Consider the following 18,177-nt stretch of genomic DNA (forward strand, 5'->3'; position numbering starts at 1 on the left):
CTAGGCAGACAAGCATCCAAACTTTTGAACTGTCTACTAATCTTAGATGTCTAAATTGCAATATTTGAGAGTTACAGAGTATTTCTGACTTAGTTTCACTCAGCTGGAGCTTTGTGTTCTCAGACAGATATCAGCTGCTCTCTGAGGGAAACACAGATAATATATAATAGGGAGTATTGAATGTAATTGCAAAAAGTACATAAGGAAGTATTAAAAAAAATAGGAGAGATTTTCTAATGTCTCTTAGAATTATTTGGTTTCCTTAGATGGAAAGAAACCTTTCAGAATAGGCATTTATATATTGAATCATTCAAAAAATAAATAAAAATAGGAATTATGCCTTCTTGAGTTTAACACTGAATTTTATATGCCATTCTGAGAAATAAAACCTTGGATTTCTCAATATTTATTTTCAATAAATTAGAATATACCTCAAAATTTTCCAATGTTATGATTATATACCTCAAACTTCAGTGTCCAATCAAATCACTAAATCAAAAGACATACCGACTTCACTAAAAAATCCTAATCTTAAACTCATGATGATTTTGATCTGAAACTGAGAAAGTCAGCAAGTCATTTCTATGTGCTTCCTATCTGGACAATTACTCCATAGTGTAAGTGCACTGGTCACCTGAGCAGCTAACTCCGGCTCTTGAATTTCCTGCTGGGAGCTAGACACCACAACTTTTTGACAGCCTAATCTTTTATGAAGTTTAGACAAAAGAAATTTCTTTCTTCCCTGCCTCCTCTATCAAAAATCTTTATTGTCTTGTAAAAATAAGAGGGTGTTTAGAAACTTTGGTCTGTGTATTTTGACAGTTCCTGTTCCCTTGTCATTGTATTTTTGCAAAGCACTCTGTATTCTACAATCAAGATTTTTAGTTTTTCATTTGTCCAAAGGATTGAATCTTTCAAAGTTGTTAAGTACAACAACTACAGAAAATAAAAAATTATATAGTATAAATGGTTGTTCTGATGAGCAAACAAATAATGTCTCATGCACTGCAAAATGGAGCCAACATGGCCACTGAAGAGACAAAAATATTCTCCACCTCCTCTATCAATACCATAAACCATTTCTGTGAGACCTAGAAACAGTCTGCCTGGCTTTTATGCATATTTTTATGGTACACTCAACATACACAACTTGGATGTAACATGAATGTGACATTTCCAAACTTGTTTAACACCAGTTTTACACTGCTTCCATTCCACTTGTCTTTCCTTTTCAATATGTCAGGCCACAACTGAGCACTTTTGAAAAATCACACTTCAGAATTGTAAATAACATGAAAAGGTGCACAAAACCCAACTTCTTCAGTTTATTACAAAAAAAGTACCCTTTAAAATTCACATCATGAACTTCTCAGTGAGAGTGAAGAACAAAAGTGCGTAACAGCAGTACAAAGAACACAACATGAGTAAAATGTCAGAGGGCTATCTGGGGAAGTAATATATGAAAGTTAGTGCATAAGAAATAAGCAGTCATAACATCCAAGCACATAGGTAATAAAATCTACCAACTCTACATGTAAGTGTGACAGTTGATAAAATGTTTACACTCAACAGCAAAAATATAACTGGAGGATGAGATTAGATCTTTCCAAAAATTTGACTCCACCAGCCTAGCTTACCAGATAAATATACATGTATATACCAAATTAAACTCATATAAAATTTCCAAAAGCTAATAAAATGGAATATGATTATGAAATTCTGTTCCTGCCTAGGCTGAGATGTATAGCATTAAACAAAAAAGGTAGCTAGTTTAACAAGAAATTTCTATTATAGGCAGTTAGCACTACAGTAAGAGTTGTATATGCTGCAAAAAGCACAACATTAATATCAATGAAATGTTTACATACTGAAAGTTGTCCAGACAAGAACTGTGGGACATCCCTTAACATGCCAGGACTCATAGGAGAAGTCACTGAAATAGAAGGTCGGTCCATTTTTTGAGATTCAAATGAACTAGAACCTGCAATTATAAACAAAAATATTTTATAAATAGTAGTAGTTATGCATATATTTCAACATTTTTAGAATAGAAATTGTAGAAATGTAACCAAACATGCAGTAAAGCTGTGGTAAATACAACTCTTTTTACTCTATTTAAAATTACCAAATAATGGTACTTAATCTTTTGGTGCTCAGATGCAATCAAGAGCTTTTATTTATAGAATGGTATATAGATTATTCAAATATTTCTGATTGCAATTATCAGTAAGTTGAAGGCCCTAAACTAAACACTTTACTGTGGTCAAATGAATTCAGTCTTCTGACTTATTATCTTGTACAATCAGACTAATTTTTAATTAGACTTTTACAAAAATATGAATATACTTTTTGTGCATTTTCTTTAAAATCTACAAGGTCTGAAAATGGTCAAAGGACAAGTTTTGACATAGAAAACATAGAGGAAAAGTAAAGTATTTTATAAATACAAAAGACAATCCACATCTCACAAAACATAAAATGGATTTCAATAATTGGGTAATGAGTAAAAAGTAATTTTTAGGAGTAAAGTAAAAGAGTTTCTCATATTATTATAATCAAGCTTAAGTAGTTTCATTTATTCATGGCTTTTATTATAATAGTGTTACAAAACAATGATAAAAATTACTTCTGGCTGAAATCCATTTTATCAGATCTAAGACAAAGAACAAGTTATTTTTCTTTACATGATATATGAGTTTAGTCAATTTAAGTAGCACTGAGTAGCTCTAATAAACTAAGGGTATTCTGAGTTCAAAGTATCTATCACTCAGGCTGTAAACAAACATTTCTTTCCTTTTTTTAGTTTGTAAGATGCAAGTGAAATGCAAAGCAAGAGAAATTAAAAATTGCTACTAATGTTCTTATATATTAGCATGAATCACACTTTCTTTAATTGAAACTCATCTAAGCTTATAACCAATGTTGAACCTAAATCACAATATCCTGAGTTTTGATAGTTTATTATTATACAAAGTAGATAGGTAATACAGTAATATGACATATTGAGACAAATACAGACAAAATGACAAGACCTATACTGACTGCAGAAGACATTGTTCATTCTCTTTGTGCTTACATAAAAGAGAGAGAAGATTTTCCTACCCCACAATTGAAACTTACTGGACTCCAGCTGTGCATGTGTGCTGTCAGGTATTCTGGGAATGTCCCTGAAATCAGGAAAATTAAGACAAGCTGATCCTTTATCTAACAAGCATATTTAAATTTCAGTTACACTATAACACTTCCCAATCCACCATGGAATGCCTCAGGAATGGTTCATGATATGCCGGCTGTCTTCAGCCACTGGGATGATTATTTGTTATCCAGTATAAAAAATTTCAGCGTCAAATTAAATCCTACAGAACAGATTTGGTGGATGCAGGAGACAGGCTGCACAGTCACAAATAAAATAACTCAGTAAATAAAAGAACAATCTCAGAGTTAATGGTAGACTAAAAGTGTGAGTAGTAGATTTTACAATAACGTTGTACATTAATTAAATTTACTGGACCCTCACTCAAACATACTTGACTGCCAATCATGGCTATCCCAGTATATTCTTTACTATCCTTGAACCACAAATTTAACAAATTTAAATCAACCAATTTAATCTTTGGTTTTCCATAACTAAATAAAATGTTCATTTGGCAAAATTGCATTCTTTCCTATATAAGACATGTTGCAACACCTGTATTAAATTGTGTGCAGAGCCAGTTAATTTTAAAACACGCAATCACATCCCCCCAGATAAAGGAACATATTCTTCCTCTGATGGGCAAACATTACTGTATGCTAATAAAAACTATCAATATGCTAATAATTTCAGAGCTATTTGTGCAAAACCAAGATGAAGGGCTTCAGTTCTGAATCACAATAATACTAATATTTACAATTGTGTAGTGTGTTTCAGTGCAGTTGGTTTCTCCAAGGCCACAGCCAGTCCTGAGGGATGGCCATGGTGAGGAGAGGCTGGGGCTGCACCATGCTGGCTCCTTGGGTGCCTCTGTGATAACATATTTAATAAAGGATGAAACCACTGTGCAGCGGCTGGGAGTGAAAACAATGAGAATAAAAAGCCATGAGGAAAATGCTGTTGCATACAGCAAGGTCAGGGAAGAAGGTGGAGGAGAAGGACTGGCTGCAACTCCCTTTCCCCATGCCATGGACTGCTTGATGGAGAGGGAGGCAGAAAAAACAGGAAAAAATGAGTGGATTTGAGCCTGGGAAGAAGAGAGGTAAGGGTAAGGATGCCTCAGTTTTGGTTTCATTTCTCACTGTTCTTCTCTAGTTAATTTCTAACAAATTAATCTTCCTCAAGTTTGTTTTGCCCACGATGGTTACTGCTAAGTAGTCCATAAGCTTTTTTATCTTATTTCCTCCTGCAGCCGTTCTGAGGAGGGAAGTGGAGAGAGCAAGTCTTTGGGGCTCAGTCAAGGTCAACCCATCACAAAGGTAAATGAAAAGGAAGGGGAAAGGAAAAATGTTCTACTGTCTCATACAGAGTCAGTATGATATATAAATAACTTATTTCCTTTAGAAAAGTTTTTCCAGGATATCTTTAGTATATATTTTCCAAACATTCTTCAAGACTCACAAGAAGACAGCTCACTAAGCAGACTGAGGAATCTTTCCAAGTGAGTTGAAGCGCAGTATCCAATAATTGAAACAAATCAGAAGGCATGAAACTGCTCTAAGTGCCCACGACAGACAATAAAAAAATCTCTGTTGTTAGTACCCAAAACTTGTGAGAAACTCACAAGCACTAGTGAAGAAGCAAATATTTAAGTTTGCATATTTGATATAAGGAGAATTTATAACAGGATCCAATACTCGCCTAGTAATTGACTCAAAAGTATACTGTTGCGCTTAACTCATAAATACAAAATCTTTCTTCTACCATGTGAGTCTGAAAAGAAAACCTTGAAAAAAAGATATATAATACATAAACCATTCTAAACAGCATGAGTACGAGTTTTCTATAGATAGCTGAAAAAATAAACTTGAGAGCTTTGAACATTATCCTTTATGTTCCTAAAGCATACAGATCCCCATATTTCATGGTACTGTGAATGGTATTTCTAACAAGGAACTCTCATGGAGATAAACAGATGGAGGAGAAGTAAAATTAGTTTCATAAGGACTCTGCATAATAAGATATGTTCCACTGCAAACAGGTTGCATAGAGTAACTATTAAACACAGTGCATTATTTCTTCAAAATTCAAAAGTGAAGAAACCATTAAAATAACATGCATTTTAAGTTATCTGTTTCTGAGAATTAGAAGGCAGAAAATAGCTAAGTTCCTATGTATAAGTGACAGCCAGCTCACACTGATTAGCAACTTGGCCATCAATTTTTATTTTAAGATGTAAAAAGTGGTACATTGCATTACAAACTGTTATGTTTTGTTTTGTTGGGATTTTTTTAGAATGGCTTTCAATTTTATCTGCCTTGTCAGCTTAGCTTTTCGTCTTCAGTTTTCATAGCACTCAGCCCATAATAAACAGAAAAACTAATAATTATTTATTGGATTTTGGTTTTGTTCTCAGAACATCAGGATGTGACAACAGGTTCTCAGCTAAGTTAATTGCTGGTAACTGAAGATTTCTTGCACAATTTGAAGTGTTGCCATGAAACCATCAAGAAATTCTCCTCATAAATAATAAGGTTTATCTCGATGCAAAAGCAAAATCCTTCAACTGGGCATCAATAATCCTAATAAAAAAATATTACTTCTGATATCTAGAAAATAAAAACTTTCAAATATTGTACATACACTGAAACTTTATTTTTCAGAGCAGAACAAAATCCTATGAAGTTATGGTTCCTTGGACAAGCATAGGCTATTAATTTTTATTGTCCATTTGATTATGAACTGGAATCTTCTAAACAGAAAAAAGTAATATAGTCTTTCCAGTTCATCAGCTCCAACCTCATGAAAAACATTTCGGACATTATGCAGTTAATATTAAACTCCAAAGAGTTACACACACCTAACCAGAATCTAAAACCTCCCAATTTTACAAGTAGGTAAGTGTTCATCACTGAGACTCTTTTACATCTACTGCAAAATCACTCTGGGAATCAAATACACTGAATTCTTTTATCAGTGATCTAGCTCAGTTCTTCAGACAATGAGGCAAGTGTTTAATACAGGAAAAGGCATCTTGAGAGCCCACACCACCTTGTTAAAGGAATTATGAATGAGCTGCTCGAGTGACAGCAACATAACGGAAGACATGATGATAAGGAAGCTGAACAAGAGACAGCAAATATAAAAGCACAGGAAATAATACAAGAGATTTTACACAATGAAGAGAATGCAGAAAGATTAAAAAAAGTGTGTATTTTCAAGACATGAGTGATTTGTTCCTTGAAACTTTTGCTATAAACTTCTGTCTGAGAGATACTAGGAAAGACCTGTGTATGAATTTAATTTGAGACCTTTTCTGAGACAAGTGATGTAGTCTGTCCCTTTGCATTACCACTATACCCACACCTCCCAAGTTATGCAAAGTTTTTTAATGGTAGGAAAGATGATAAAATCTTTACCCTAAAGGAATTGCACTTCCATATGTATGCAGGAGATAACCTCTCATCTCACTGACAAGAGAAAGCTTTTTTTTTTTCTGTTGTTATCAAGTTTGTTTAAAATTTTCATACCAAATTAAGTTCCTACACCTTAAGTTCCTGATCAATACAATAAGTTCCTGTTATAGCTGAAACTTCATCCTCACTGAAATGTCATTCTCAGATTATATTGTTCTAGATTTTTTTAGCATTTCTTAATTTTCAGTCATGTTTTCTTATATTTCTTATATTTATTAAAATATTCTTATATTTATTAAAAGGTAAATATAGAATCCTAAAACTGTCCAGTTTAGAAGTGACCTTGAAAGATCATCCAACCTAACATGGAAAAGGGAATCTAGATGTCGTTACCTATCACCCTGCCCAGTTGTGTCCTGTATATCACAATAAATTCTGGGGGAAAAAAAGAAAATACTTAATAATTGTAAATATATTCAAAATCAGTGATAATCATTACCCTCTTCATAACCCTGATGTGAGCATATATGGAACTTCCAATGGAGAATTAAAAACATGATGCATATGGCTTTAGGGTGTAGGAACTTGGAAGAAAAAGAACAGTTGAAGAAGGGGAAGTACTCCCAGTCCAATACAACAAAGCAACTACTGCTATGCAAGAAAAAATTAAGTTTAGACATTGAGAGGTAGGTTTGAAGGTTAATAAAAATGGGCAATGTACAGAGCCAAAGAAAAAGTCCCACACGGTTCTAACTATTCATTCAGATGTGTTCTGTATTAGATAACAAAGAATCATTTAATAGTTCAATAGATTAAGAAGATTTGAATGTGGATTTGAGACTTTCCAAAGCATATTGAATTTTTTCATTAGCATACTATATTTCACACAAAATTCTACATTGCAGACTCTCAATAAATTGAGTTCATCATCAGTTCATAGACCAAATATGAGCTCATAATTTTATGTATGTACTACAGAAAATGGGAATGGAGAAATAAAAATCAACAGTCAAGAATTACAACAAATATAAGCACAGTTTCAGAGCCAATATAGGCTCTCTCACCAACTGAAAAGCCAGGGAAGGGAATCTATTTTTAACCATAATAGCAGATGATACATGAGTCTTCGAGAAAACATAATTTCACACCAGCTCTTTTTACTCACTGGCATGTTCTATCATTTTAGATACAATTTTGGTTTACAGAATATTACGTAAGATTTTCTGTTTACAATGTTAATGAATATTTGATATACTACATCCTAAAAGTGAACAATTTTATCATTTTTAATATAAAAAACATATGAAGTTACTTACCCTATTGGTCTTGAAACTACTAGTTCTACTTGTGGCTCAGGTTTGGATTCTAAAATAATATTATACACCTCCTCAAAGGTGGCTCCTTGTAGTATCCTTCCATTCCATTCTAAGACTTCATCACCTGTAAGTCAGTAACACTCTGCTTAGGAAGTTTGCAGTCGACAGCACTTACAGTAACAATTTAAGCCATTCTAGTGTCAGGTTTTTGGATTGTGAAACATGTGTTATAGAACAAGTTTGGAGGCCTTCATGCAGGAAAATCCTGGTATTAAAGGTTTAGTGCAGCTCAGCTTCAAATACCTAAAGTTCTGTGAAACAATAATATAATCAGTAGGACCCCTACTGAGTTAGATGCTGCTCTTACTCGCTTTGGCAGCTGTGGCTTACAGAAATACCAACATGCTCTTTAGAAAATTCATATCTAAAACATCAGAGCTCATCAACTTACTGTTTTGGAGATCCATGTACTTTTACAAGCATAGTATCTAGAGTTCAGACAGTTCTTATGTTAATAGCTAATATTTCTTGAACATTTTCCATTCTATCAATCTACGGTTTGCATTTTGGAACAGAAGGAGCTTCCTAGCCAAGGTGGCTCTGCTCATACATTTGTAATTGGTTGGTTTGCTCTGAACAAAATATATACCGCAAAATGACTGGGGTGGACATCAACGGACTATTACTTTGAGCACAAAAAATGAGTAAAAATCTTAAAATATTTTTTGAACAACATGAGAATATATATTTCACAAAAGCAACCATCTATATAACAGCATCATGTTGAATTCTGCAGTATTTGATCACATCTATTTAATATAATTTCACATGGAATTAAATTTGCTCACTTGTTATCGCCTTCAGAAAAGCAACTCAGCAGTAGAGATCTATAGCAGATACATACCTGGTCTAAGATGCCCCACTGTATCAGCTAAGCTTCCTTTTTTAACTTTGGTGATAAATGCGCAGAGTCGACCTGATTCAGTCATCTTTCCTCCTACTACCTGTTTCAAATAGGAAGTATTTTCATAGTATGAAAATTACTTTAAATTATTTAAGTGTTCTGGAAATAGAAGAATTACGCTTTTTCTTTGGGTTTTATGTACTCCAGGTAATACATACACACTTGAAAAAAACACCATAGAAGTTTGGCTATGACAAGTTATTTTTGTAGCTATTTTGGCAATTTGTACAATTGAAAAACAATGGAAATAGAGAATCCTAAATCTTTTAATTAAAAAATAAATATATGTATAGTAATTCATATTATAAATTACCATCCAAAACTATATAAGGTATTGGTCATTAGATTGCCCACTTCACTATTTGTTTAACTGGAAAAAGATATATTAATATAACAGAACTCAGGTTGTTCACACTAAGCAATGAAATTCCCTTTGGCTTGGAAAGTCACATGAAAACACTTGTCACACTGAAAATTTTTCTACAGGGAACTTAAACAGGTTTGACCTTAATATTTATCTTAGAATCAGACTTACATGTCAGAAACAGTCAAAACTTAATAATCTTCAAATTCTTAAGGTTTCTTAACAGTCTTCATACTGGGATTTAAAATTTGAAATACTAAATCCAGTTTAATTTACTTTCAATATGTAAATACTTGAAAATTCAGGCAAGGGATAACTGTTGGAAATCACTCTTTTTACTGTATTGAGAGTAAAAAGTAGTTACTCTTTAATCTGAACTATTAATGAATTTCACTCAAGAGTTCATCTTTATAATATAAGATTTTAGAAATTTTAACATAGATGTTTAAACCAAAAGTGCTTCCTAATGGTACCGTTAATCTCTTCTCTTGCATTTTCTGACAAAAAGACAAAAATAAACATATAAAACTTCATGTTCAACTGGCTTCTTCATTGACTTAAAATAAAATAATTTATTAATTAAATAAAAATTTTAAATACTTCCAAAACTTGTTAGTATATGTAATACAAAACTACACTGATTTAATCCTTACTCATAGGGTGTGACTATAACCTCATCTGTATACCTGAGGTGAAGTAAGAGTCATGCTAAATAGAGAATGGAAAATTTAAACTTTTTAATAATGTCTCACTGCAAGGATTTGGAATGAAAGTAAATACATGTTTGTTTCTTTTACTGTTCACAGTTTGTTCTCATGCTTGTCCTAGTATTTCTGGAACTGCAAATAATAATACCACACAAAATTGAGATCAATATATGAGATAGAAATAATTCATAATGTGTTTAAAGAGCACTGCATCATGAAAAAGAGGTTAATACATTAAAAAAAAATTGTGATAAAAAACAATAATATTAAACTATTTTACATTCAGTGTTTTTTAAAATGTGGCAAATCAAACAATCAGAGGAGAAAAAAATTAAAAAATATGAAGTTCCATTGGCATACTCTGATCTGGACTAAAATGTCGTTAACTCACAGATGTCCCCCAGGTCCTCAAGAGAGATAATTTGTCTTTCCCTTTTCTTCTCTTTCTTGGGAAATAGAGGTTATACCATGGTGCAAAGCTCCATACTGAAGACAGACTGGACTTGGCTTGCCTAGCAATGGTGCAATTAGTACTTTTCTAAGAAGACATTCTCAGAAAACTTGTGAAAACATGTCTAGTCTTTCAATTTTCAGTTCTGCCAAGGACACTGCAAAATTACTCTAGGTAAATGACTATAAAATGTCTATATTGAAATTTTGAGAATGATAAGGCATTATCAATATTGGTATGCATACACTATATAATATGAGAATACTTTAGTTCTAAAAGTAGCTAGTTTAACTGAGAGTTGTTATTTTCAAAAATTGTTCATCACCAACCTTCAATCCAAGCATTGCTCCTGAATCTCTAGGCACACTTCCATCTTTTAGTCGTTTATTTAACAAAATCCGACCAATGAGACGATCTCCATCTTTGGATGGTTGCCAAGTTACTGGATGCTATGGAAATGATGTTAATGGAAAATACAGTAAATAGTATTTTAATGAAAAATATTTCAGTAATACTTTTCATTTGCTGATATATTTTAAAAATGCTATGAAAGTATTATGATTACACTCATATTTAATGTAAAAAATGACAGAAAACTTTGCTGGAAAATATTTATTTGGACATATCATTTATCAAAATGGATGTCTAATATTTAATAACATTATCTATTTTACTGAATCCAATTTGTAAACATCTAGAATGATCTTTCAATCTTGATTTGACAGATATAGACAACTACACATAGTTATCTAAACACAATGAGAATCACATCTGAGTACTGAGAAAAACAGCTAAAATTCTACTCTAAGAGTAATACTGGAAAAGAAGTTTAGCTCAAACTGAAAGTTTGATATAAGAAATGTCTTATTTTCCCACTACTTCAAACATTTCAATTTTTATCCAAGACCAACAAGTATTTTTAGTGTTTTACTTTCTCTCAGTAGTAGTAGATTAAAAATACTATTAAAAGTATATTCATTACTTCATTTTCATGTTAGTTTTCTTTCTTGTTATTAATTCACATATGAAGCATAGTTACAGTGGGCATTATTATTCCATCACTATACATGGGCACAGTTATACTTGTCTATTGGCCTAATTAATGAATTGTAAAGATTTTCTTTCGTGTAATCATAGTACTTTTTCACGGAAAAATATTATTTCATGCTCTATTTCATGCAAAATTAGCAGGCACGGATAAATCTACTCCCATTACAACTAATAACTCTAAAAAGATTTATCATAATCTCCACCAAACAGAAAGCAAAAATAAAAAATACCAAAGCAGATGGCAAAGCCTTTGATTCTGCACAGTACTGCACAAAAATTGCATGGCAACAAAACAAATGAACAACCATGACAGTGAAAGGGAAAAAAGAAAAACAACTTTTCTGTGCAGAGAGACCCAATTTTCTCCCTTTTTCACCTGGGGTTTAAACTATTAATTTAATTTCAGCCCCAGGAGTTTGGAAATAGTAAATCAAATAAGCCAATTGGTAGAATCCTTATTGTTAATTACTTTGTTCTTTAAGGTAATATGATATTCTAATTTGCAACCATAAAGACAACATTCCTTTATGCCTCTCTTTTTTTTTTTTCCTTAGGCTGCCAAACAGTAATAACTGCAAGCATGCAAAGACTTTTCATTTGTTTTTCTTTTCTGCACCTTAAAAAATGCTATATTGTCTCTAGACACACCCTATCTTTTATTTTATGCACTATTTTAATGAGTGACAGAGAGCAAACAAAGACCAAATGAGCAGGTTAAAATGCAGGCTCAGTAATCTCAGTACCTTCTCACTATGGCTATGTTCCTCGTTTAGAGTTGTGCTACTACACGTATCTACCCCAGAGTCTTTTATCTGAGGCTCAGACCATTCCAAGTCCTCTTCCAAAGAGTGGCCACCAAAGCACACCATTTTCTTTTGCCTCTCGGATAAGGTGTTAGAATCCGACAAAACTGCCTGCTCCCTAGTTTTTCTTTTTCCCCTTTGACTGTCCCCTATAGGTGTGGGATAAAAAAAGGATACAAAAAAGAAAACATGCAAAGGTGTAAATAAAACCAAGGAAATGTAAAATGATAAAGGAAACTAAATGGTAAGGCTCCACATGTCTCACCAAAGACATTGGGGATGCCTCACTGCTATGCCAAGACGTATGGTCCAACCAGTTGTATTCCATGTCTCCTGCGAGAATCAGACAGACAAGATAGTGCAGTAAAGGAAAGGTGAAAGAAAGGACAAACAGAGATACAGTAAAATTGTAAAGACTTCTGATTATCCTATCTGATTCATAACCTCTTCCAGCAGGACTTGCAAAGGGCTTCCAAGAAAAAGTCAAGGCTCCAACAACAGAGTACATGGAATATGAAAAACAGTGAGGAAGGAGATACATTTGTGCGTGTCTATTTGTGCATAAAATTATGTACAGTGCAAAGCATCACTGTGCCAGATTTATTAACTGTCCCTATAAAATTATTTACAGTAAATTAAATGAAAAGGCAAATTGTATTTCTAACAGAATATCCAGAAGGGAAAGCATCTGAATACAGAATGTCTTAAGGAACATACTTCTTTGCTTTTCTAACACAAATCAGTATTTATTCTAATCACACCAATAAAATACTTAAAACCATGGCACTCTGTATTCACTTTGCAGTAGATAATATTTTAAGGAAGGTTAAATGAAAAAAAATCTGGAAACTATATTGAGAATAAAAAACATATTACCTTCTTTTGTCTGCTGGTTAAATACAAAGATGAATTCTAGTAAGTACAGGAACCCCACAAACGGGAGTGTTTATGAATGTTTATATGTTTTTGACAAAACATATAAATATTTCACAGAGTCAGAATTTAACCTCCATGGCAGACACATGGTAGAAAGAAAGGTTTGAAAAACAGTTTAAGAAGATATCTAAATTAATGCTGCTGTCCAAAGAATTGGGAAATGACTAATGAATTTTAATAAAACATTCTCTTTTATGTAGGTACTTTAAACTGTAAATTATGCCCACATGTTCTGCACTATTACGTTTCTCTCATTTTTCTTCCCTCACCATTGCTACTACATGTTACATAAAAAATATTTTGTAACTGTATGCTACATAATATTTTTATATTACTGTATGCATGAAACAAATGTTTCATTTTCTATCAAATTTGACCAAACTAAAGCAAAATAGCTCAGAGTTTTTTCTCTTCAGAGCCTATTTCTGTTACTTCAGATCCTGCCTTAACATTGCTCAACCTATTCTTCTGGAATTATATCAGGGTGGTGAAATGTAACTAACAAGTCTTAGCACTGTCTTAACACTTGTCTAGAAAACTTTAAAGAGAGGATGTGAAGATACAGCCCCATAAAACTACAAAAAACTAATAGATGCTTTACTTAAGTAAAACATTCTCCTTAGAGAGACATCACAGAATTAACTAAATTGGAAGATCCCCTTGGGATCATTAAGTCCAACCTAGTGTATTGTATATGTACAATGAGAAATACAATTTTTTCACTTGTTTCCTTTTAAAATAGAGACTTGCATATGCTGCATGGAAAAAAAAAGTCTCATCTCATTTTCATTTTAAAGAAGGAAATACTCAAAATACAAAGGCTTTGTTTTCAAAAAGATACTTTGAATTTAGTTCCTTACACATTGCAGAAATCTTGTAGCATATTAAATAGCCTTTTCTTTCATAAAAACTGTGATAAAGAAACTTGATAAAATTATTTTGAGGCCTCAATTAATTCCTATTTTCTAAATAATAAATAGGCTGTAAATCTATTAACAATGTTTCTTGACTCTTGAAAGGTAGGTAACATTTCAAAATGGGAAATTCTTACCAAAACTGCTTTTCCGTGAATGTTAACATCTTGCCTGTACTACAGATAAAAGTGTGGCTATCCTGCTAAAAGGGAAAGAAATAATCTTGAAAGCTAGTAACATTTTGCTGAAAGTACTTCTGCAATGGAATTTCCAGTGCTACTTTTGCCTCCAGACATTGCTTCAAGTGGTACTGAGTGAAATCATCAGTGAGTTCATGAAGATCTAGCCCTTACTCATAAATATACATTTAGAGATATCCAGAAGATAGCAAAAATTCCAGCCTATATTTTTTCTGGTTTACAGATTTCCTTTAAGCATTGGTCCCAGGCTCATCTGCTGGTGTAGCTGGTTTCTGCTTACTCCAAGTCCTCTTACCCATTTATTACTGTATGGTGCAACCACAAACTGATCAAATGATGAGCCCTGGAACTAAAGCTGCACAGATGAGCACTTGCAAAATTGAGCCTGTTAGCTGATAAAAACACTCCCTCTTCTTGCTTGACAATTTTCCCTTCTTGTCAAACAAGATGTAGAAGGCTGACTTTCTTTTTATTTTAGTTGTGTCTCACAGTAAATATTAAATAATTGGCATTTATAAAATGAAAATTAAATGAAAATAAGCAACAGCTCCATCCAAACACTGTTTTGGTTTTATCCATGTGAAATATGTAGTTACTTATTTCCAAAAATTATCATATAAATTAGAAAAAGCCATCATAAAGCCATTGTAGATATTATAGATTTTGCCCTTAACACTGCATTAAGTGATTTAAATGACAAGCATAAATACTATGCAAGTTAATAAAAGGATGGTTGTTTGGAAGCCCTGTAGTGTATTACATTTCTATGACAGACATTTATGTCTTAATACATCTACAACTTTTTGAAATACAATGAATGGCTTGATAAAGTCACTGGACATAAATTTTTCAGTTCAAGTTCTATAAACATTAAAATCTTGACTAGGTAAATGATATTTGAAATCTTGTAAACTTAAAAGTAATATATGTAAAGCATGTAGGTCTTTGCCTACAAGAAAAAAAATAGAAGTAAATAAAAAAAAAAGTAAAGAAATAAAAGTATAAATATATATAAATATATATAAATATATATAAATATAAATAAAATAAACCATCATCTTTTTTAACAAAGACACCGTAGTTATAACTGAGTACCAGAGAATGCACTTGCTGCTCTCTTAGAAATTTCTCTTCCACTGCAGAAAATACTTTATTATTGAGAATATATACATTTAGGGTATGCAGCAAAAATTACTCAGGAAATAAATGTCACATAAGCTGTAATATCAAAACCATCATTCATGGAAAAAGGACCTAATGTATTACTAAGGAAGATCTAATCATAATTTACATCATTATAACAATATTCAGATGCCTTGTGAGTTCAGGAGTGCAGCTGGATATAGGAAAGGACATGTGTGAGGTCTGCTCTCATTAATGTCAATGAGTTCTGTGTGTATATAGAAAGCTTCCATGGACAAATCAGACTGGGAGAACAACCACATCAGTAACCTAGACTTTCTGTAGAAAGATCTAAGCTGTAGAAAGATCTAAGGTTCCTTTGTAACCTTCCTGGTATTCTCTAGACAAAACCAAACAGGAAAAGATTTTTTTTTTCTACATTTGGAAGCCCCCAGCAATTGGATGTTCCTGTAGCTATGGCAACTTTGAATGTCAGAGTATATTTTAGAAGAATTTTGGTCAGTTTCTGTTTCCCTTACATTTTAATGTTTGATTATGTAGTTTTTTTGTTTCCTATAATGGCTTTCCCATCCAGAAATATGATAATTGAGTATCTTTTATAAAGCATTAAGGAATTTGTATCTAACTTACAAGGTGCATGTTTACTCTTTTTTGAATGGTGTTTAAGTTCACGGTCAAGTCCAAAACTATTTATCTTCCAAAGAGAGTAGACATAAAACTCTTAGTGTAATTGGGTGCTCTACTCATACAGAGTTATTTGGATGCTCTAAAGTGCCCAAAATTTTCACCTAGCATATAAGCATAACCCAGGCCCCTTCTGCCTAAAGCAAGATCTCTCTAAACTGTCAACTGTTTCCTTTAGTAAATTAAAAACACAATCTTGCTTTGAACCAAATAAACCAAAAACTTGTCCTCAAATTCAAATCTCATTTCCGAAAAGGACAGGTAATAGAACTTTAAATTCTGCAGGCTGAGTCTACCTGACTACACAGTGTATACTGAACACGTACTTCTGACTGTTTGAGCCAATAATAATACATATGTCTTTACTCAAAACTGAAAATTATTTAACCTTGCAATTAAGTGAGTATATTCCCCCTCCAAGCTAATTTTCAGCACAAGGGTACAGTGAGCTGAACACATATATTAGGTCTATACCCTTCTCCTAACAGCATAGCTCCCAGTGCAGCCCTGAACCAGAAAGCTTTGGAGAGAAGTAAAAAGTGAACTACAGCTATTGAAGAATTCCCATTTAAGCAGGTTACTTTCTGTGTTTCCAATACCATCCATCTAGACTGCCACACAGTGGGTGACTTCAAAGAGGAGCTACACAGCTAGAATTGCCTGGAGATCATGATATGACTGCTTTGTCAGCTCTGGACATTTCAGGAACATTCTAGCTTTTGGTGCAGGAACAAATGTAAAGCTGCCTGTCACAGCTGACTGTAAAGCACAGAAATATTTTCCAATATAGTCACTGATAAAGTTTGAGCACTGATTACAAAAAGAAGCACCTTCCTGCAGGGCTTACAGCAGGTTTTGAAAATTCCTATCGTGCATTTCAATGTTTCCTTTTGGGAAATAATTACTACTCTGGATTTGTCAACTTTCAATATGGAACAGCCTAGAAGAATGTCCGAAGGATCTGGTCCGACAAAAGCAAAAAAAGAGAAGCTGTTCTTTATGTAAAGGGTATGAAATATATTTTGACTTTTAATATGTGAAATACGGAGAAATGCAGCAATTAGGAGAAAACTGTATAAATCTTCATTAGTGAATAGCAAAGTTCTGCATTCCGCAAGACAGGTGAGAGAAAAGATTGGGGGAGGTGGGAGAAGGTAACAGTGCATACCTATGTGGCAAGAATTATGACATTGACAGCATACAAGCATTGAATAGAGATGCTGCTGCCAAAGAAATATCTCTGGATCCCCATGGGCTAGTCACTGAGAACTTAGGAATATCCTGAATTTCTTTGGGTTTTTTTAAGGGATACTGTTCAGGGTTAAATCTTAATAAAAAATTTTATGTGAAAACCCTGGTTTACCCTCAAAACCTATGTAGCCTTGCTTCCAACTGCTACAAGAACTGTTGAATAGAAAAGATATAACTCTTGATTTAAAAGCTTACCTAATGTAAAGGTGATAGCGTTTCAGCATGTCTGTTTCATTCTGGCTCTTTTTCTGAAGCTAGGACTTAGATCACTATTAACAGAAGAATATTTGCTGGAAGTATTTTTTAAATTATGTTTTGCTGGAAGCATTTAAATTGCAGGAAGTACTTTCTTCAAAATTACATTTTTTAAAACAAAATTATGCTCAGTCTGTTAGTCAAATATATTTTGATAAATGTCTTTCCTTGGAATAAATTGAAAGAAAGCATATGAATAAGACAAATACACTCAGTCACATCTCAGTGCACAAACTGGATGGCCTTATACACTTAAAATTATGTCTGTCATATGACACTTGAATTGTGACCCTATCTGCCACACCATGACCTCTATCATATGATCCAGTACACAAACTTAATCAACAAGAAAATGGGCAGGTGCAGTTTAGTTATGGGAAACAGCCAGACATTGTATACTGTGCTCCCAGTCTACCATTGCCAGTTTGGTTCCTTATTAGCATTCAAACTTTTCAGACTTGCACACACAGCCTTGTTATATATTCCCTGCTACTTTAATAAGATCAGGGAAAACTAGAACTAATTAAGTATTATGTCCTATGGGTTTTTCTCTTGTTTGATTATCTTTAAGATTTCATCTTAGGAAGATG

At 33.1% G+C, this 18,177-nt stretch overlaps 1 protein-coding gene across 29 annotated transcripts in view; it reads right to left on the reverse strand.

The window, feature by feature from the left end:
* The window catches only part of RIMS2 (regulating synaptic membrane exocytosis 2), a 446,037-nt gene that overhangs the window by 201,989 nt on the left and 225,871 nt on the right, over positions 1-18,177 (reverse strand). For 25 of the 29 annotated variants that reach the window (XM_088059375.1, XM_088059368.1, XM_088059360.1 and 22 more), the window contains 6 exons: positions 12,470-12,537; positions 10,681-10,800; positions 8,770-8,869; positions 7,866-7,989; positions 3,121-3,167; positions 1,869-1,981 (listed from right to left, as the gene is read on the reverse strand). In XM_088059375.1, coding sequence (XP_087915501.1) covers positions 1,869-1,981; positions 3,121-3,167; positions 7,866-7,989; positions 8,770-8,869; positions 10,681-10,800; positions 12,470-12,537 — 572 coding nt within the window. Of the gene's footprint in view, positions 1-1,868; positions 1,982-3,120; positions 3,168-7,865; positions 7,990-8,769; positions 8,870-10,680; positions 10,801-12,144; positions 12,354-12,469; positions 12,538-18,177 lie in introns of all 29 variants that reach the window. The other 4 variants (XM_088059427.1, XM_088059422.1, XM_088059437.1 and 1 more) reach the window with 1 other exon arrangement.

This window comes from Pseudopodoces humilis, chromosome 1, assembly GCF_049639895.1.
Source record: "Pseudopodoces humilis isolate 2021_Gansu_Grassland_sample_001 chromosome 1, ASM4963989v1, whole genome shotgun sequence".
Classification (NCBI taxonomy): Eukaryota; Metazoa; Chordata; class Aves; order Passeriformes; family Paridae; genus Pseudopodoces; species Pseudopodoces humilis.